This window comes from Canis lupus, chromosome 23 (genome assembly GCF_011100685.1).
Source record: "Canis lupus familiaris isolate Mischka breed German Shepherd chromosome 23, alternate assembly UU_Cfam_GSD_1.0, whole genome shotgun sequence".
Lineage (NCBI taxonomy): Eukaryota > Metazoa > Chordata > Mammalia > Carnivora > Canidae > Canis > Canis lupus.
Window position 1 is genome coordinate 12058453 of NC_049244.1, and position 19978 is coordinate 12078430.

The following is a 19978-nucleotide window of genomic DNA, read 5'->3' on the forward strand; positions in this document are numbered from 1 at the left end:
CCACCTCTTCATTCATCATGGACAGAGAGCCAGGAGATTGCTAGTGGAAGGGATAGGGAACAGCCAGACTATGGTAGAAAGGTCTTTTATTCTATGGGTCAGGTCCCGTCTGGCCTGGCCTGGCCTGGGCCTGGGCTTGGGAATAGCTGCGCAGAGCCATCCTTCGTCCCTCCTTCCTCCTCCCACCTACTCCAGCTTCTCTTTGTCCTGCTTCTGGTCCTCCTCTAGTGCCATGGTTCTCTCTCGCTCCTTCACCAGCTGGACACCACAGTAGGTGACAAATAGGACAGCCAGAGTGGTCTGGGGGAACCCTGTGTGGGGAAGAGGTCATCGATGCCCGGGAGCAGGACCCCATCCTCAGTGACTCTTCTTCTAATGGCTCTCCCCACCTGATTGCCCACCCCCACTGAGCCCCTGGGGTGTTGGGGTGGGGTGGGGGCCTTTCAGAAGGTCACAGACCTCAAGGTTGATGCCTGGCATTTCCTGTGTCCACAACCCCCCTGGGCCTCACCTGTGAGTAGCAGTCGCCTGGCAACCAGCTCTGTGAATTCAAGGCTGTTCAGGCTTACAAGGTTGTACATGATGATGGCCCAGAAGTTCATGGCTCCGAACAGGGCCCGGACCCTGCGAGACATCTGCTCCGACAAAGAGGCCTGCCCAGTCCAGGGAAGCATTGGCAGTGGGACGAGAGGGCCAGGGGAAAGAGGACATGCTTGGTCAGAGGCCCTGCCCACATGGCTACCCTGGGTCCTGGGCATGTGCTTGGGTCTCTGAAAGTCCCCAGGTCAGCCCTCCCTCATTGTTAAAGATGGGAATACTGAGTACCAGAGAGATGGGAGGGCCTGACCAACACAGCCTGGCCCAGGTGCCCACACCCCACAGAAGGGGGTGCTAGATACCTGCAGGGGGAGCCATTGCCCTGACAACAGGGACGTTGTGTTGAGAAAGTTCTGGACTGGGGGCCAAATGTGAGAGCAGTAGTGCCACCCTCTGCAGTGATCCAGCCAACTCCTGCCCCAGACCTCCTGCCACTCACCTCAATTTGTGCTAGGGGCCCCCACTCTGCCAGCTTCTGCACCCAGAGCTCAAAGTTGAGGCCAAAGCAGTTAAGGAATGACCACAGGTAAACAATATCACAAGGTCCAAGCCACAGAGTAGTGATGGCAAATGTGGCCACAGTGGCCCCCAGCTCTGGGATCACCTCGGAGTGCTCCCCACCAATGTGATCATACACATACCTGCAAGAAAGGCAGGAGAAAGGACCAGAGGGAATGTGGGGGAAGGCAGGTAGGAGAGGGCCAAAGGGTACACAGCAGGGGCAGCCGCATTCAACAGTATCATCCTGGGCACATCCAGCATGCCTGACCCCAGGTGGCTGCTCCTCCTCTCCCAACTTCAGAATGTGGAAGGCTCAGCTTTGAACTTCATATCTCTTCATTCATTCCCGAAGTGATCTCATCCAGACCCAAGACTCTGAACCCTGTCTCTATGCTGATGAGCCCAAATCTGTGTCTTTAGCCTGCTCTCTTGCCTCATACATCCGTCACTAGACCTCTCACTTGGATGACTGATTCCCCCATCCCTGTCCAAACCCGCTGCATCCTCATCTCAGATAATGACACTTCCAGCCATTCAGTTGCATCTGGAAGCCTTGGCGCCATCTTGGACCGTCAGTTCTTCTCTCCACATCCAAGCCAGCAAGTTCTATGGGCTCCACACAGTCCTGACTGCTGCTTGCCACCCCCACTGCCACCACCCTTGTCCAGCAGGTCATCCCCTGCCATAGATTACTGCAAAAGTCTCTTAAGTCATTTCCGTGCTTCTGCCTTTGAACCCCTACCATCTGTTCTCCACACAGCAACAAGAGGCATCTCAAAGGGTATAAGTCAGATCACATGACTTCCCCAATCAAACCCTCCCCCAATGGCTCCCTATTGCAGTTAGACTAAACTACCTACCTACTAAGGCTAGGAGATCCCACGATGTCTGGTTTCTGCCACCCTCCCTGACTTCATCACCCACCATTTCCCTCTCATGTTGTCGCCTTACTTGCCTTCCCGTCCCTCCAACAAACACAGCTGGCTCCTGCCTCAAGCCTATGCACTTGTTCCTTCTTGAAATTCTCTTCCCTAGATTTCCTTATCACTCAAGTCTCAGTTTGAATATCATTGCACAGAGGCCTGCAGAGACCACAACTGTAGAAGCTTCTGTCCTGTGGCCGACCTCTATTCCATTACACTAGTTTCATTTTTTTCATAACACCACTCTCTAAAATGATCTTATTTATGTGTTTGTTTACCTGTTTATGGTCTGTTTATCCCCAATAGACTGTAAACTCCAATTTAAGGCCTTTGTCATATTCACTGTTGTAAATCCCCAGTGCTCAGAACAGTGCCTGGCACATAGTAGGTACTCAATAAGTACTTGTTACATACATTCAGTAGAAGACCCACTGAGTAAGGCCTCTCCATGCCTAGACCTCTTCATTTCCAATGGTTTCTTCTCCACACCATCTCAGCCACCTGCTCCCATGGCCATACTCCCAACTTTGGCACCACTTGAATTTTCATTGCTTCCAAGTTACCATTCTCCCCCCATCCCCTCCAGATGTGGCCTCCCCCAAATCCAGTTCTTCAATCTCATTGATTCCTCCCCCTCTTCCTCACCTTGAGACTCTATCTTTACTGCCCTCTTTAACTGGCTTCAATTCAATAAGTCATCATTGTAAATAACCTAAAGCCCCTTATCCTTCACTTCTTCCTTCTTGCCTGTCTGGGAGAGCCTGATCACCTGCGTTCTTACTTGCACTCAAGAAGCTAAAATCTCACAACTTCACATATCGAAGTCCATATGTCCACTGCCTCCACCCCCACCTGGGCTCTCAATGCCAAGGTTTCTCTAGTCAGCTTCTTCTGCCATGCTCTGCAGTGGGTACTCCACCCTTATCACTTCCCCAGCTGTGAGTGCGTGTGGTGGGTGAGCTAGCCAAGAGGAAAGGTGGCACAGTGATGCACAACCCTGCATCTGTCAGCCGGTGACCTTGTCTCCTACTTCATGGAGAAAACTGAAGCCTTCAGGTGGATCCTTTACTTCTCTCCACTAACCTGACACCCTGTATCCATGCTAGCTTCTCTTTCTCCTCCCTGTCCTGAGGCTGAGCCTCTGCTTAGCACTGGTTCCATTGCCTCCTCCCTCCTTGGGGACCTCACCCTATCAATCACCCCTCTATCCTGCCTCCCCAACTTATAGTTCCTCTTAACAACCAACCGTGGCCCATTATTTGCTGTCTTAAGACACCTCACTTCTCCCTTTAGCAACTCCTCTGTCATCCCACTCAGTAGCTAGCTTCTGACAGCAGCCTGTGACCCAGCTGCCCCAGTCCTTTTAGCTCCAATCTCAGCTATACCTCTCCTCTTCTTGACTTTCTCTCCTTGGAACTTATGCACTCCTAAGGACTAAAGACCACCCTCCCACACTCAATGCTCAGAGCTGCATCCATCCTCCAGACTTCTCTGAACCCCAGACCTTCACACCCAACCACCACAAGGACCTCTCCCACTCCAACCATTTCTCTCATATCCAGTGCCCCACCCATATCCAAACCTCTGTCTTTCACCTAGACCTCTGTGACGACCTCCTTCTTCCTTCCTCTGGCCCAGGTCTTATCTTTTAAAGAGTGGACCATCTCTTCACTGCCGGGCTCAGATACCTGGCAGGATGACTGTGACCACTACCCCACTCCACCCCACCCCAACTCACTTGCAAAGCCAGTCGTTGATGCCACGGTCAAAGTGCCTGAGGAAGGAGAGCGGATGTGTGTGAATCAGCCAGGAAGACAGTTCCAGGGGAATAGGGGAAAAAGGCTAGTGGAAGGTGGGGACTGTAGGGGCGTGCCCCCCAGACCTCCTTGCACTCACGTTTCCGCGAAGACGTAGAGTGCTGTGATGCACTTGGGAGGCTGGGGTGGATCCAAGTGGTCGAGGCGTGCCACAGTGTTGACCACACCAAAGAGGACAGCCGCCTTCACCCAGTCATACACCAGATTTGAGTAGGCTAGGCCAGCTGGGGGCAGGGTATCATCACTGCCTGGAGGGCATCGTGCTGGTCTCCGCTCCCCAGATCCCCCAAATCATGGTGGGGAGGCACAGAGCCCGGCCCTCCCCTATGGCCTCTCTGGGCAGGTTGGCAGTTCTGGGGAGAGATCCTGGCCCCTGGTCCGCCCCCATGGAGACCTCACCCCCCCACACGTCCTAGGGGAGGAGCTGGGCCCGGCCCAACCCAGGGAGACCCCATCCAGGTGGTAGAAACTGTCCCAAGACCCTTGTGAGGTGGGCTCTGCCCCTACCTCTCTGGCTTCTCAGAACAAAGCTAACTCCAAGTCCTAGACATTTCAAAGAATAAATCCCAGCTCCCCCACCCTTGGATAGGTGCTGTGCCTTCTCTGGGTGTCAGCTTCCCCAGGAGTGATGCCAGGGGGTGCAGAGGGTCTGTCTTTCTGTCTTTCCCGGTCCCTGTTCTGTCCCGGATGCGCACCCACCGAGGGCGCTGTCCGGGAGGCGGTTGGCAAACTTGAGGTCACTGGGGATGGTGAGGATATAGAAGAAGTGGAAGAAGATGTCCACGGCTATGATGGTCACCACGCTGAGGCCGGCCTGGGCCCGGATGCGCCACAGCTCACCCTCTTGCCTCACCGGCTCCACCTGGCTCATCTGGGAGATGCAAAGTGTCTGAGTGGGGAGGCAAGCCCTGCTGGGGGAATCCTGTCTGAATGGGGAATCACCAACTGCCTGGGGATCTGAGGGTGAGGGGAAATGGGGCTTTATCCTGGCAGCCCTGCTTGAGAGTGGAGTCACCTTTCCACCCTTTGATCCCCGTCTGAGCAGGGAATGTGACCCATACTGGGGTCTGAGGAAGTAAGGTATTATGGCTTCATCTGGGAGTAATGCCTGGGGTGAGGACACAGCCTGCCCTGGGAGTCCTGGCTAAGATGGGAGCCCCTGTCTGAAGAGGAAGTCCCAGGCCTGTGCTGGAAGCTCACAGGGTGTCCCCTCACCTGGGCATGGAAGCGATCAAAGGTCATGATGGGCCCGAAGAAGAAGAAAGGCAGGTAGAAGTTGTACTTGAGCAGGTCAGCTAGGGAGTAGCGGCGGTCAGGGTGGGCACAGCTCTCCAGCGCAAAGCTGGTACAACGCAGCACTGTGAAACCGCTGCCCCCATGAAACAGCACCTCTTGAAGATCAAAAGTGCCTGTTACAAACCCGCTCTGGATGGGAGAGAACAGGCCGCCAGCTCACCAAGTGTCCCCACTCAGCTTCCCACAGGGGCCCAGCCTTGTCCTGCCCCTTCCTCTCTTGCAGAGCCAATCCACACTGGCCACTGAGTGCTAATTCGCATTAAGTGCTTGGATAGAGCAGGGAATGAGCTAGACACATCCCTGCTGTGGTGGAGGGGGGTATGTGCCACATTCAAAGGCTTAGAGACAGGTGGGAGAGTGAAGGAAATTCTTAGGGGAGATTCTGGAAGCAAGGGCTTTGGATGGGGTGAGAAGTTTGGGGTCCTATTTCTGTACCCTCCACCTTTGCCCCTCCCCAGTGCACACCTGCCAGGAGATTAGGGGATCCAGCTTGAAGGAGGCAAGGCTGACTAGACCCAGGCCAAGGCAGAGCCAGGGCTGGCCCAAGAGTGAGGCCACATAGAGGCTGACACAGTGACCAAACAGCAGCAGCAGGTACCAAGGGCCCATCGTGCCCAGCACAGCCAGGGCCCCATACACAGCATACATCCAGGAGCGGAGCTGTGAACAGAGAGAAGGAATGGCTTATCTAACCATACAAATGGAGGTGGGACCCCAACCCTTGTAGCTTAGGGGAAGCTGGCAGGGGGGCTGGGGTGGCCCAGGTCCAGCTCACCTGGGGGGCAACCATCGTGCAGAGCTTAGCAAACAGCACATGTCCAGAGAGGGCGAAGACGATGACATTGCGGAAGGAGGTGAACCACATCACCCACTCGAAGTCAGCCACGTCCTGGAGCGGGCCCGGGCAGGTTAAGCAGGGGCAGGGGGCAGGATGGGCTGGCACTTGGGCTGATCAGAGTCCTAGTGCCTCCCCAGCCCCCATTTTCTTGTGCATTAGAGGACAGCCATGGCTGGCAGGCCCTTGCCTTCCCCTCTGAGGGAAGTACCAGCCAGGTAGGTAGAAAGAAGCGAGGGGCCCGTGTGAGCTGCCCTACCCCTCAGAGCTCCCCCTCTTCAGCATATTGCCTGACATTCCAGCATTATGGCATTGTTCCTGGGAAAGATGGTGCTGGAAGCCCCTGCTGAAGCATGTCTCAGTTTAACTTTTCCTAAATGAGCAGTGTCTGGGGGCGGGTTTGATGTGGCCCCAGGAGGACACAGGTTGAATCAGTGAGAGAAACTGAAGGCTCTGGAGCTCAAGCCAGGGACCTTTCTCACTGTGAGCCCTCTGTTACATGGGAACATCTAGAATGGGGGGATAGTTGGGAAGGGTCTGGGATGAGAGAGACATGCCGGGGATTGGGGACCTCAGTCAGGGACACTGGGGCATGGGGGACCTACCATCTTCCGGCCAATGTACTCCCAGCCAGGTCGCACGGACTCCCGGAAGGCCTTCCTGTGGGCCCCATCTGAGAACAGAGTGTGGCCTCAGTGGGCGCTGGGGGGACTTCACACCCACACCTTTGCCTGCCCCTACAGCAAGGCTTGACCCCCACCTTACTGGGGAGGGAATGGGTCTAGGTCTCTCTGTGCCTCTTCTCTGTGGGTCTCACTGTGTCTCTTGGGCCAGGTCTCTGACTGTCTCCCTGAGTGTCTCAGTCTCTCTCTGGGGCCGGTCTCTGTCAGTGTCTTTCCTTGTGACTACACCTAGCTCAGTTCAGACCCCTGGAATATTCTGGGTCTGGAGTCTTTAAGTTTATGGCCTTGCTGGGTGGAAGCCTGAGGCCACAGGGAAAGAAGGGTCTCACCCACCCTGTGCTCCAGAGTCCGGCTGTTACCTTGTGAAGCTTCAAGGAGGCCTCGGCCAGCATAGGCCAGAGCCCCACTCAGCACCAGGGAGTACAAGCCCAGCTCCGCTGTGGGCAACGTGGTCCTGATGCCCATAGCCTCGATGGCACTGGGGGAGACAGATTGGGTGAGGGTATTGCCACCCCCAGCCCCGCCTAGCCCCACAGAGGTGATGGGGATCCCATTCGGAAGAGAGATTGCCCCTCTTCCCCTTCAGGGATCTCATGTTATTATCCTACCCTTTCCCTTCCTGCCCCCACTCCCCCCTACTCCTCCCAGATGCCATAACATGGGGCTCCTCTTCCTAGCTGCTGCTCTAGCTCCCACCCTTCCCTTTGGAGGCTTTTGAAAGCATAATCTTGACTCTCAGCTTGCCTGCCTCACCTTCATTTACTCCTTCATACCTTCCAGGTGGACCGGCCCCCCTCTTTGCTCAAATTGCTCCTGCCAAGGCCTCAGATAACCTTAACACAGAGGTACCCCATCTGTATCACCTCAGTCATGTTTCTGTTCCTCAGGGTCCCCAACCCCCTCAGTGAACCTCTGTCAGCTCCTGACAATGCCGCCCCTCCCGCTAGTGCCCCCTTCTCTGATTCCCACACCCCTCTAGAGCTGCCTTTACTTCCCTGAGGTCTCCTGGCCTCCCAGGTCCGATCCCCAGCATTAGGCTTCCTTACCTCATTCAGCTTCCAGCCTCTCACTGATTCCCATTGCCCCAACGGGTTCCTGAGCCCCGGCCTGCCACTTCCCTGGTCCCTGCCTGTGTCCGTGGCCACACCAGCCCACTCTCTCAATGCTTGGGTATTCGGGCCCTGGATGCCAGCTGGAGGCTGTGCTATTTGAAGAGGTGCCCTGGGGGTTGTGGGTGTGGGGCCAAGCAGGGCCGGTTGGGCACTGGGGAGGGTGCTGGCTACTGTCCAAGGTGCTGACCGGTATCGGGCTCAGGGTGAGCCTAGCCACTCCCTTCTTCCAGGGCCTAGTTCATCCCCAGCAGTCCTGCTGGGCCATCTCCTCCTGTGCCCCTCCTATGCTCCAGCCTGGCCTTAGGCTTTCCCAAGGGTGCACAGTTAAAAGACCCAGCAGTTAACAGACCCAGGGCCAAATTAAGAGGAGGAACGTGTCTAGGCACCTTCTTGGGCTAGGCCAGGCTGGGCCAAGAGGAGGCTGGCATGACCCTGTCTCCCACCCGTGATCCTCCCCAAAATTTCCCTTACCAGCACTGCAACCAGCTCTCCTGGGCCCCCACAGTCAGCATTCTCCCCACCACCGAGACAGAGGGGCCATGGACCAGAGAGAGGCAGGGACCCGTCAAGGTCACACAGTGAGCCTGGGATGGGATTGTGTGTTCCTAGGGGAATCTTAGATAAGAGAAGACCATTGCTGCCCCTGCCCATACCAGGGGGCTTCCCGGACTCTGTACTGTCTGCCTGAGGGCCGAGGCACCTCCTCACCCGCCAGGTGGGGGAGGGAGGCCCGGAGGATCGGGTTAATGGAGCAGGAGCTTGAAACCGGAGCACGGTGAAGAGCCCGCGAAATAGCTTTGTCAGCTGCCTCCCACTTGCCACTTTCCAATTTTAGCTCCCCATGGCCGGTGCGGGGTGTCCCCAGTGAGGCCTCCGTGAGCAGGGCCCGGGCTGGCTCCCAGCCTGAGACCTCTTCCGGCAGACCCCTGGACTGGGGCCCCCATTGGACACAGCGGTGCCCCCGTCCCCAGGACCTGCCTACCTCAGGTACACCTGCAGTGAAGACTGCTTTGGGGTCTAAAGTCTGGGATGAGGGGCCTGAGGTGGGTTCCACAGGTCTCAAGGACCCCAGAGTGGCTGCATCCCCGGCTGGCACTGACCTTGAGGAGGCTGTGAGGGACCCTGGCACACTGCCCACCTCGAGGCTCCGGGGTCCTGCGTCCGACCGTGCGTCCGTCCGACCAGCTAGGCTCTGGGGCCACAGTGAGGTGTGTCCAGCCCTGGGGTCCCCACCCCCTCAAGGCTATGAGCGGTGAGTGGTGACAGCAGGAGGAGGGTGGAGGAGGGCAGGGAGGAGGTGGCCTTCCTGGAGCGGAGCTGAGCAGAGTGGAGCCAAGCCGAGCACTGCAGAGCTGCTGGCCACAGGGAGCCGCAGGGAGGATCATGGGGGGGCAGGGGTGGGGGAAGGGGTGGCCAGTGGCCTAGGTTCTAACAGGGACACCTGGGCCCCACTTCAGCCTGCCTCTTCTGCTCTGTAGAGCCTGTGCCTCCCTCTCACTGCTGGCCAGGACTCCTCTCTTCCAGGAAGACTTCTGGGCAGTCCCCACCGACCTCTTGCGAGCCCTGCCCCCACTGCACGCATTCACAAGCACACTTCATGCTCAGCTCCATATTCTAGCCTGCGCCTTTATGAGTGAACTCCCAAGGGCAGAACCATACAGCCCCCTGCCCTGCCTTATATCATTATGCTCAGAGTCCGAACTGGCCAGGCATTGGTGCCTGAGGGAGGACTGGCTTGACTAGTAGGACTGGAACTGTCAGGAGACATGTGGCAGGGGGGGGTCCCATACTCCAGTCGTGTCTCATATGCAGTTGCTCAGGGGGAGGGGTGCTAGTAGGGTCACTTGGCAAGGCTTAAGTAGGTTCCTGGAATGGCTGGCATCCTTTTGAATGTCCCTATCCAACTGGGAGCCCTGTAAGGGCAATAGGACAGAGCTGTACTCGTGGAAGGGGCAGCCAAGGCCTCAGCCCAGCCTTCCCCCAATGGGGAAGGGTATTCTGAAGAACCCACCAAGAGGATGGGAACATCTGGCAGTCTTCCTTTAGGATGAGGACCTCAGAATCTAGGGTAGCTGAATACACTTGTGCCATGTCTTTGGAGGCCAGTTCATGCATGTGCAGGGAGTAGGGCCTGAGGCGTGGAGGGTTAAAGGAGCTTTGTGACTGTGACAAGTCACAGGACAGGTCCTAGAGCTGCTGCTGATCCTCTGACTCCAGCCATAGGCTCGGCTGCTTCCTGCATCCCTCTCCCACCCCCTAGCAGGGGAGCTTCCAGAGCCTGACCAAGGCCGGGAAGGGGAAAGAGAGTCTCCTACCTTCCATGATGCCCTTAGGCAATGAACTTCCTCCCAAGCAGACACATTGGCCCAGAGGAAGCAGCAAGGAGTCCCCAGCATACATACCCCACAGAACAACACAGAGGCCTTCATCACGGGTGCCCGGCCCTGAGAAGTGTACACTGAAATTGCTGCACCATATAGGGGCTGGGGGAGGGCTGCAGGTGGGCTCATGGGCACTAGGGGAGGCCAGTGTCAGGGACAGATGCCTGAGCAAGACTGCAGGGGTTAGGGAGTGCTTCCTATACAGGGGTGGGTGTGGGGGCACACCTGAGCAGACTCCTGAGGTAAAGAGTCAATGGTGGTTAGAAGGGTAGTAAGTTAATCACAGCAGCTGGGCAATGATTCCAAGGCTTTACATGGACTAACTCCTTTTCATGGCACCACAACTCCTAGGGAGGGTGTTACCATTGTTTGACAGTTGATAGAAAAGGATACTGACCCACAAGGAGGTCAGCCCCATAAGCTTCTGGAACTGATTGCCCTGCAGGAGTAAGAACCCCACCACTCACCGATCCTGGGTGCAAGCGGAGACCAGTCTGGGCCAGCCGTCCAGCTGGTGACCCCATGAGGCTCAGAGAGAAGGGCTCAGAGCACAGGTTCAGCCAGCTGACTTGCACCGAGCCCAAGATCTGCCTCGCTGCGGGGATGCACTTCTCAGAGCCTCAGAGTCTCATCTGTAAGTGGACCCGCTCTCTTATTTATTGGGCTTTTGGGGGGATTCTGTGACTTATTCCATGAAGGGCCTGGCTCACTGAATTCCTCACAAAGAGAGATACAGATGCCTCACTCCAGAAGCCCAGAAAGGTAAGGCTCACGCAGCAGGAGCTGGGCCCCAGGTGACCCCATGCAGTGGGGTCTGCAGGGAGCCGGGCATTTGGGGATGGCAGCCCTGATAGAAGGCTGGAGAGGCCTCTTGGACCTGGCGCTGGACAGTCCAAGGCCAGCTCCTCCCTATATGAGAGGGGCGGTGAGGGAGGGTGCCTGGCATGTCCAGCCCACAAAACAAGGGCAGGAAGCTGACTAGGCTTTGATTGGCACAAGGGCCTGGGGTCAGCCTCCCGAATGCCACCAGGGCCACTGGGAAAGATGCAACGGGCAGGGGGGGGCAATTCTCTCAAGTCTCAGCATCCCTTGTCATTTCTCAGTATGTTGTTACTCAAAGTAAAAATTCATAGAGAATATCCCGTGTCTATGATTGTGTTTAGTGTCAGTTGTATGTGTATGTGTGTGTGTTTTGTGTTACGTGTTGTGTTTGTGTATGCTGCATGCACTTTGTGTGTGCACGTGTGTTGTGTGTATGTGTGTGTGATGTGTGTACTGTGTTTGTGTGTCTATGCAAGGCTTACACCGTAGGCAGTGCCTGTGGAGAGGAGATAGGGCAGCTGTGGGCTCGCTGGAGGCGCAGAGGGAGAGGTGAGGCTGGTTCTGGCCGCTGCAGATGGCGGCTCAAGGGAGGACCCCGCTGCAGACCATCGTCCCTGAGCTCCTGAGAGCAGGGAGGGGCCCAGTGGCGATGGAATGTACTCGGGGCTCCAAAGGGCCTGAGCCAGGCTACGCCCTCGTCCGGCTCAGCTGCAGTGCCCCAGAGGCCTTCATGGGGACGGTGGCCCCGCCGCACCCACAGCTCGACCAGGCTCACCTGTCAGTGTTGGAACCTGAGCACCCAGGCCGGCAGCACCTGCGTGGGGTGCAGCCAGGGGGAGTCCGCACCTGAGGCCTCTCCACCACCCGCCTCTTTACTTGTCCTTGCCCCTCTCTCCCCCTCCTACCACTTCTGACTCTGTGAAGGGACCTCGGTGTTCTCATCTGTGAAAAGCGAGTCCAGCCCACCTGCTTCCCACTGACGCCCAACCGCCCTGAGGGCTGGGGGTGCCTCCTCGGGGTCCCCAGGGACAGGTGGTGCTGCTCGGGAGGGGTCACGGGCACTCAGCTGGACGGACCAGGTTGTCCCACTCCCTGCCTGGCCCATGCATTAGATCCTCAGGGCTCTAGTCCTTGGCCCCTTTGACAACCTCTCCCTTCTTTAAAAAGTTCTGCTCCCTGGCTCTCCTCGGTCTTCCGCTTCCATCCCCCACCACCCATGCTTCAGGGAAATATGGACAGCCCCGTCCGTCCCTGCCCAGATCTGGGCGGTGAGCCCAGAAATCCTCGGCACAGAAGGTGAGAGGCTGTGAGGGGCTGCATTGTCTCTGCATCCCATACACCCCAACCCCAACCTCTCCTTTGGCAAATCAGATTATCTCTGACTTGGGGAAGAGGCTGGCATGTGAGTGGCACTCACTGCCTGATTCAGGCAGGCTGGATGAGTGGATGGTGACCTGTAAGTCTGTCTCCCCAGCTGGCAGGGGACTTCCTCGAGCTCAGGGACCGTGTCTGTCTCACCTGATACCACCGTGCCTGGGACGGTGGGGCTACTCAACAGGTGCTTGCTGAACTAACAGATGTCATACTGAGGGCTACCGTTTATTGAGTGCTTACTGTGTGCTAGCCTCTGCTCTAGCACTTGACACTTTTTAAGTCAGCGACTCCTGCAGAGGGACTCTGATGGGGGATGGAGCAGACTTGGTCTAACTAAGCTGAAGGCAGGTGCCAGCAGACGTGACAGGGGCCCCTGGCACTCAGCTCCACAGCAAAGCTCTCAAGACTGCCCGTAGCATCTGGAAGTTAAGACAGTTGTCATTATGCCCCCAGTTGACCTAAGCAAGGACTGAACGCCCAGACTGACCTCTGCAAGATGCCAGTTAATCTGTTGACCCCAAAATAAGCAAACAGGCTTTACTACACCTGACAGTTTTCCTGTCCACTCTCCTTCATGTAAAGCCTGTTTCATCTTTGTGGAATGAAAACAATCTATTGATACGTGTCCATTGTATAGAAGCAAAAGGCAACCTAATGATTAGCTAAATGTCTTTGAGCTATTCTTTGACACATATAACTGCAGCCCTTGAAGGAGGTTTCTCTTCCTGTCCCCGTTTTACAGATGACATGGAGGTTCAGGGAGGTCCAGTAACTCGCCTGATGCCACACAGCTGATGAATGGGGAAAGAGATGTGCCCCAGGTCCCCCACCAGTGCAGACCCTGTGACTTGGTGCCCTTTCCTCTCTCAGACGCAACCCTGAGCCAGGAAAGGCAGTAAAACCACCCTTGAGTGGTTAAGGTGTGGGTTATGCCACCCTGCACTTCCCGGAGGTGGCCCCTGCCCCTCTGTCCATCCCAGAGGAAGGATAGCTGGTTATCCCTCCCAAGGACTCCACGGAGGGCCTGAGCCTGCACCCACACATGCTCAGATCACCCTGTGGGGCTTCCCATGCCAGCAAGGGAAGGTACGGACTACTGGGTCTGGTGCCCTGACTCTGTGTTGGGCCAACTCCTCACCGTCACACACTGTCCCCTCCCAGAACGGGGCCTCTCAGCCTCTCTGGCTCTGCCTGGCCATTTCCTTTCACAGGGAATCAGAAAAACTCTTCCCTTCCTGGAGCCCTAAGGAGCCCACCAGCATCACTGACGGCCTTCACTACACCTTGCCAGGGGACCTCTAGACCTGTGTCTAGAGCACCCCCACCAGCACAGAGCCTGAGGAAGGGCCAGAGTAGGCAGGTCCCAGGAACCCCAGGTGGCTTCCCACACAACATGTGTCCCCACATCTGTGAGTCACTGGGGAGAGACTGGTCTTCGTGTGTGTGTGTGTGTGTGTGTGTGTGTGTGTGTGAGCGGGAACACATGCCCTGTGGAGAGCCTGAGTCCAGAGCTGGCACTGTCTGGGGTGCATGAATGCACCGTACAACTGTGTGCTCCTGAGTCTAGGTATTTCCATGCGTCTACAGCTTTGTGGGGGCCTGTGTATACACAGGTGCAGCCAAGGGGGCTGTGGTTGGTATGTGTGGCTACCCTTCCCCATAGCTGTACATGCAGTGAAGCCCAGGGGACACTGACAGTTACAGAGGGACGTGGGGGCTCACCCCTATGTGGCCATGAGGGAGGGGCACCTCGACTTGGCCAGGACTCATGTCTCAGAATCCTCCTGCCCCAAAGCTCCTGCCCGCCGCACCCCCCCCATCCCCCCTCCCCCCCACACACACACCGGTATCCACTATCTGCAGCCTTTGGGAGCAAATGGAAGGAACTCCTGTAGTCAGACGCGTTATCCATTGCGCCACTGGCCCGGAGACTGGAAGGAACTCCTGGAGCGGCTGACTGGGGGTGGGCACTCCCACCCTGGCCAGTTGCTCTACTTGGAGGACCCTGCTTTTGTAGTCAGGCGGGCCAGGGTTAAATATTAGCCTAGCTTCTCTCTGTAAGCCTCAGTTTCTTCATCTGCAAAATAGGACTATCAATTCCCAGGTTACTATAGGACTAGGTCAGGCTTCCACAGATGCTCACTCATGGGGACCTGTGGTGAGTGTGAAAATAACCATTATTATTACAAGTCCAAAGGTCTGCATCTAAGGAAGAGCCTTGAGGAGTGGGCTGACAAAGTGGGTGGGAGTACATACCCCCACGTTTGCGAAGGCTGGGGTGGCCACAGAGCCATGGAGGGGGAGCTGGGTGAGGGGGGGGTGTGTGCCCTGGTGAGGGGTGGGTGGGCTGGGGAGGCTCGCAGCTGGAGCCCTGAGAGCTGTCTGGTATGGATGGAGCCCTGTGGGCATGCAGGGCCTCTCAGCTAGGCCCAAGGCCAAGGGTGACGAGCACCTGCCCCAGGGGCTGCATCTGTCTGTTCAGAGCTGGCTTGTCGTCCCAGGGCTCTCACTGGTGCCGAGCAGGTCGCCGGTCCTTCTCCCCTGCCATTGCCTGGCCTGTCTGGGCTCTCCGCCAGGGCTTCTCCTTTGCCCTCCTGGTCTGAGGTGCAGGCTTTGCTCACCCTTGGGGAACTTCTTCTAGGAGAACTTCTTCTAGCTGAGGTGGTTGCCCCAGGTTGGCTTCCAGGAACAGATGGAGTCCTCTCCAGGCCTATGGCTGCCCCGTCCCTCCAGGCTGACACCGGGCGACCATCCTAGCACTGTCCTGCCTTCTGCTGCCGCAGGGCCTGCAGAAAGACCCCTTTCACCTGGCCCAGGGTCTCATGGTACATTCGGAAATCCTCCTCCTTTCCACGCAGGGCACTGCCCAGGGCAGCCTTCAGCATTTCATTCTCTTCCACCTGGATGGCCAGTCTGGGCCACGTGAAGAAAGGGCTCAGTGTGGCCTTCACTGGCATACCTGTGCATGCACGCATGTGCACAAGGATGCTGGGAACAAGGCTGCCAGCGTGGCTGCTCTTGGTCTCAGGTTCTCTCTGACCCATCCCCTCTTCCCCAGGACCCTGGGGGGACATCATGTGGCACTGACTCCTCTCTGGGCCCACCTGCAGACCTGGGCCTGGCACCCAGGAGCTCCCTCAAATGTTGGCTGCCTTAAGGATGAGTACTAATATGTAGGGGTCCCCCCATGCTTCCAGGAACATCACTGCCTTTGACCCTGAAAAGTTTAACTGAGTGAGAAAAGTGGCTTCAGCAACCCATGCTTAGTAAAACTCTTGGAACTCTGGTCCTCAGGGTGCAGCTGGGTCTCTCTGCCCTCTGATGGCCAGTTGCTGAATTGCAGGCCTAGAACCCAGGACCCAGCAGGCAGCCCTCCTGGCAAACAGAAGTCAAATGGGGAGGGACATGATCCTTCCACCCATGGAAGTACCTCCACCCAGACAATGCCACCCTCAGGAAGATGGGGCAGGAGAGCACCTGGTGGTCAGCTCCTCCATCTGTGATTCCATGGGCACATTGGAGAGCTGGGTGAAGGAGGAGTCCTTCCTTTCACTCCCGTTCGGGTTGTGCCTGGTGTTGGAGGTGGGCAGACCTGCGGGGCAGTAGCAGCCACTTTCTGTGATGAGGCCGTGGCCCTGTGGAAATGCTCTCCTTCTCCCCCTCCACCCCACTGCCTGTTTCCTGCTTTGCTGCTTGCTGAAACATTATACTTCCTTCAGGATGGAGGACAAGGCATAGCATAATTTATTAAGTTGTTAAATCACTGTGTTGTACACCTGAAACTAACACTGTGTGTCAACCATACTTCAATAATTTTTTTTTTTTTAAGATGCAGGACAAAGGCTGCCTTCCTCCAGAAGCCCTCCTTGATGCCTGCTCTGCATTCCCCTGGACTTACACTTCGGTCTCTACCACAAGTTTCTGGAAGGCAGCCAGGCCTGAAGCCTGCTCTGCAGGTTGAGCCCGAGTCTAGATCATCACTGCCTCTGATACCCTCATACCATTGGGGCCCCCCTGCCTCCAGAGCCAGCAGCTCTCTACATACATACAGAAGCTCTGCCTCTGACCAGCAGCTCCCTACATACATACAGGGCATCCAGGGTGGTCAGGGCCAGAGGCCACAGAATGCTCAGAAAAAGAGAACAAAGACAACTGGTGGGAATTTGGGCACAGTCCCAGCCTTGGAAAACCTGTACTGAAAAGGGCCTCAGAGGTGGCATGGTTCTCAGGGATGGTGTGGCCCAGGGAAAGTCACCTGGCATCAGTAGACTTGGCTTTCACCCCCTGCTGTGTGGCCTCGGGTAAACCACCAACCTCTCTGAGCTGGTTTTCTCATCTGTAAAATGAGGATAATAGTTCTTGCCTCTAGAGTTTTGTGAGGCCTGGGTGAATTCACACTTATACCTCGAGGCCCTGTGTCATTGGACACCTGCTGAGTATTCCCTCACTTCTCTGACCTTGCCTCGTACTCCCCTCCCCTACTATGTGCCAGCCTCACTTGCTATTCCTTGCTGTTCCTTCAGGCCTCAGCCAAGCTCTCACCGCAGTGCCTCTGCACTTGCTCTTTCCTCAAGTATCTATATACCTCATCCCCTGCCCTCCCACACGGTCTCTGTACAGATGTCAACTCCTCAGTGAGGTCTTTACTGGCCTCCTGGAAATCAGCTGCTCTCTCAGTACCTCCTGCCTGCTTCTCTGCTGCAGGTCCCAGCATCTGCCTCCATCTGACTTGGCATGTCTTTTACTATTTTTTTTTTTTTTGTTATTGTCTATCTTCCCCACTGGAGTGGAACAGCCATGGAGGGTCTCCTCGTTCTACAGATGGGCGGGGGTGCTCTCCTTCCTAAAGTGGTGGTGCTCTGCCCGTGTCACAGGCCAGCAGGTGGCAAAGGCCACATGGACCCTTTCTCTCAGGCAGCTGCTCCTTGCTGTCTAGGCAGAACCAAAGTGGTTTTTCCTGCCGTGGCTTAGCACTCCCTAGTTGGGTTACTCAGGATGTAAGCCCAAAGCCTAGAGACACCCATTCCTAGAGGACCTATTCTTGAGGGCCCAGCAGGGTCAGCAGGGCTAGGCTATAGGGACCTTCCTCAGTCTGGACTGAGCAACTGGAAGGCCCCTTGTTTTCTGAGCTCCGCTGGTGGGAGCAGGGGCAAGGGCACAACTCCTGCTTTATGCCTCACTCTAGCACATCCTTCTGAAATGTTCTGATCTTATCTGGGCTGGGGACAAAGGTCTGAGTGTCCTTGCTAGGGGAGGGGGTGGGAGATATACTGGGGTGCTGAGAGGTGGGGCAAGTGGGGGTAACCCCTCCACTCCAGAGCCATTAGGGGGTTGAGATGAGGCTGTCCGAGGGAGGCAGGCCTAGTCCCTCCACACTAAAGATTCTCCCTTGGCTTCTGGCTCTGGCATCCCACATCCCTGGCAGGCCCCAGCCACACAAGATGCTGATGCTGCTGGTCCAGGGACCACACCTTAAGAATCACTGTATTGGAGCAATAGATCTTTCAGTTTAGGGCAACAAATTCTCCTTCTGCAGCTAGGTGTGGTCATGTGACTAGGATCTGCCCAGGGAATGAAAGCAGAAGTGACCGGAGCAACCTTAGGATCATGCCCTTAAAAGGTAAGGAGCAGGTCGTCCCTTGCCCTCTTCCCCTTCCTGCTGCTGGTGGGGAAGCCAAAGTAGCCATCTCAGACCATGGTGGCTGCATGTTGAGCATGGTGGAACACGAGACAGAGAAGCCAGGTCCCCAGGCCTAGGGAGAAGCCATTTCATCCCTGCCGCCAGAAGCAGAGATTCTTCTCCTGGTCTGCCACTGCCGTCCTGATCTCCTTAGCAGGCCAACTCTGCCCCAGGACCAACTCAACTCTAAACAAAGTCAGCTGAGGACAGAGGGTTAGGGGCTGGGGTGGGGGGCAGTGAGGTGGTAGCCGAGGGCACTGGGCAGAGGCACTGCCTTCCATAGGGTTTGCAAGGTGGCTGGGTCAGGGCCAGGTGCAAGCCCTCTGAGGCTCCAGGTACTGACCAGGGGGTCAGGGGACGAGGACACCCAGTGGCCTGGGCAGGCAGAGCTCCACCCCGATGGAGGCCTCTGCTTCCCACATTTTTCTCAAAGGGACAGAAAGGGTGCCACTGATGGGCTCCTCTATTAGCAGCAAGGCCGCCCCCTAGCACCTGGGGCCCCTGGTCCAGCCCCTACCTGTTTTGCTCCTGGAGGCTGCCTTCTGACTGACCGACGTCCTCCCGGGCTCCAGGCGCATCTTCTCCAGATGTTGCTCAAGCACCACAGTGCGTTGCCGCTCCTCCTGCAGCTTCTTCTCAGATTCCAGAAGCTTGCTGTTGCTCTCCTCCACCCTGGTGATTAGACAGGAGGGGCTCATACCCCAGGGGAGGCAGGGGCAGCCCCCACCCCAGCTGCTCTGGCTCTCAGAGAGGCAGGCACAGCTTATACTGGTGGTGGTGTGACTTGTTCTTTATTTTTACTGCAGAACATAGGAACATGTGTTTAAAAATCATATAGTTATCTCCAAGGCTTAAAATGAAAAGCTTGCCAGCCTCTCACACTCCTCCCCACTCCCATTTCCGGCTCTCCAGAAGCAATCACTTAGAACACTTTTAGCGTTTCTTTGAATATTTACTGCCATATTTCTACAGATGCCCATACTGCTATTTTTTAAGTTTTAAATATAATTTTTCAACTTCCTGTCATGCAACACGAGAATTTAGTTTTATTTTAGCCCTCTCCCCTTACCAAGCAGAATCACCGTCCACCTCCCAATGTGTTACGTATCAATTTTTCAGCTGAATTAATAGTAGGGGGGTGTATTAGTTTTCTATTGCTGCTGTAACAAATTACCACAAACTTAGCAGCTTTAAAACAACACACATTTATTATCTCGTGGTTCTTTAAGTCAGAAGGCCAGCAGGCTCTGTTGGTTTGTCTGCTCCAGGTTCCACAAGCCAAAATCAAGGTGTTGGCTGACCCGGGCTCTTACCCAGAAGTTCTGGGGGAGAATCCACTTCCAGGCTCACTCAGATTATTGAAATAATTCAGTTCCAGTTGAAGGACTGAGGTCCCTTTTTCTCACTGACTGTTCGCTGGGTGATTTTCATCTTTTAGAGGCCACTTGGTCCTCTCCATCTTCAAAGCCAACCAGACACCATTAGCATGCTTTGAATCTCTGACCTCTTTTGCAGCATCTCTCTGACTGACCCCAGCTGGAGAAATTTCTCTGCTTTTAAGGGCTCAAGTGATTAGATTGGGCCCACCTGGTAATCCAGGATAATCTTCCTATTTTAGGGCCCATAACTATAATTACATCTGCAAAGTCCCTTTTGCTATATATCATAAAGTATTCACAGGCACAACAGCAGGGAGTGAAGGGTATGGGTGGAAAGAATCCTGTCTACCACAGGGAATTACATTAGAATAATTATTCAAATATGGAGCATGGTAATGATCACATTTTCTTTCTTTCTTTTTTTAAGCTTTTATTTATTTATTCATGAGAGACCCAGAGAGAGAGAGAGAGAGAGAGAGAGAGAAAGAGAGACAGAGGGAGAGGCAGAGGGAGAAGCAGGCTCCATGCAGGGAGCCCAATGTGGGACTGGATCCTGGGACTTTAGGACCACGCCCTGG

At 55.7% G+C, this 19978-nt stretch overlaps 2 protein-coding genes and 1 long non-coding RNA gene across 9 annotated transcripts in view; 1 reads left to right on the top strand and 2 right to left on the bottom strand.

The window, feature by feature from the left end:
* Window positions 1–69: 69 nt before the first annotated feature.
* On the bottom strand, window positions 70–18557 carry HHATL (hedgehog acyltransferase like). 6 transcript variants are annotated; one of them, XM_038570584.1, is made up of 12 exons: window positions 18539–18557; window positions 7012–7130; window positions 6575–6642; window positions 5910–6023; window positions 5600–5794; window positions 5054–5263; window positions 4538–4709; window positions 3918–4062; window positions 3760–3795; window positions 1037–1238; window positions 512–653; window positions 70–311 (listed from the first exon to the last, which is right to left on the bottom strand). In XM_038570584.1, exons 2-12 carry the CDS (start codon window positions 7115–7117, stop codon window positions 187–189), a joined length of 1515 nt encoding a protein of 504 aa, XP_038426512.1. In that variant the 5' UTR covers window positions 7118–7130; window positions 18539–18557; the 3' UTR covers window positions 70–186. The 6 variants fall into 6 exon arrangements, with proteins under 6 accessions (XP_038426512.1, XP_038426510.1, XP_038426511.1 ...); XM_038570582.1 differs by lacking the exon at window positions 18539–18557 and adding an exon at window positions 8865–9061; XM_038570583.1 differs by lacking the exon at window positions 18539–18557 and adding an exon at window positions 8903–9034.
* Window positions 7985–16696, top strand: LOC106557617. Its single transcript, XR_005376893.1, has 3 exons — window positions 7985–8751; window positions 10591–10779; window positions 16171–16696. It is a non-coding gene; the product is annotated as an uncharacterized LOC106557617 (long non-coding RNA).
* The window catches only part of CCDC13 (coiled-coil domain containing 13), a 52175-nt gene continuing 46402 nt past the window's right edge, over window positions 14206–19978 (bottom strand). The window contains exons 14-16 of one of the 2 annotated variants that reach the window (XM_038570579.1): window positions 18539–18693; window positions 15819–15933; window positions 14206–15254 (exon numbers count right to left, since the gene is read on the bottom strand). In XM_038570579.1, coding sequence (XP_038426507.1) covers window positions 15095–15254; window positions 15819–15933; window positions 18539–18693 — 430 coding nt within the window. In that variant the 3' untranslated portion in view covers window positions 14206–15094. The remainder of the gene's footprint in view (window positions 15255–15818; window positions 15934–18538; window positions 18694–19978) is intronic. The other variant, XM_038570578.1, reaches the window with a different exon arrangement.

What these genes read in the sequence shown, in the direction of transcription:
- HHATL (XM_038570581.1), bottom strand. An exon ending in TTGATCGCTTCCATGCCCAG is followed by an intron (nt 4,710 to 5,053) that starts GTGAGGGGACAC and finishes TGCATCTCCCAG; the next exon opens with ATGAGCCAGGTGGAGCCGGT. An exon ending in CAGGCGACTGCTACTCACAG is followed by an intron (nt 312 to 511) that starts GTGAGGCCCAGG and finishes TTCCCCACACAG; the next exon opens with GGTTCCCCCAGACCACTCTG.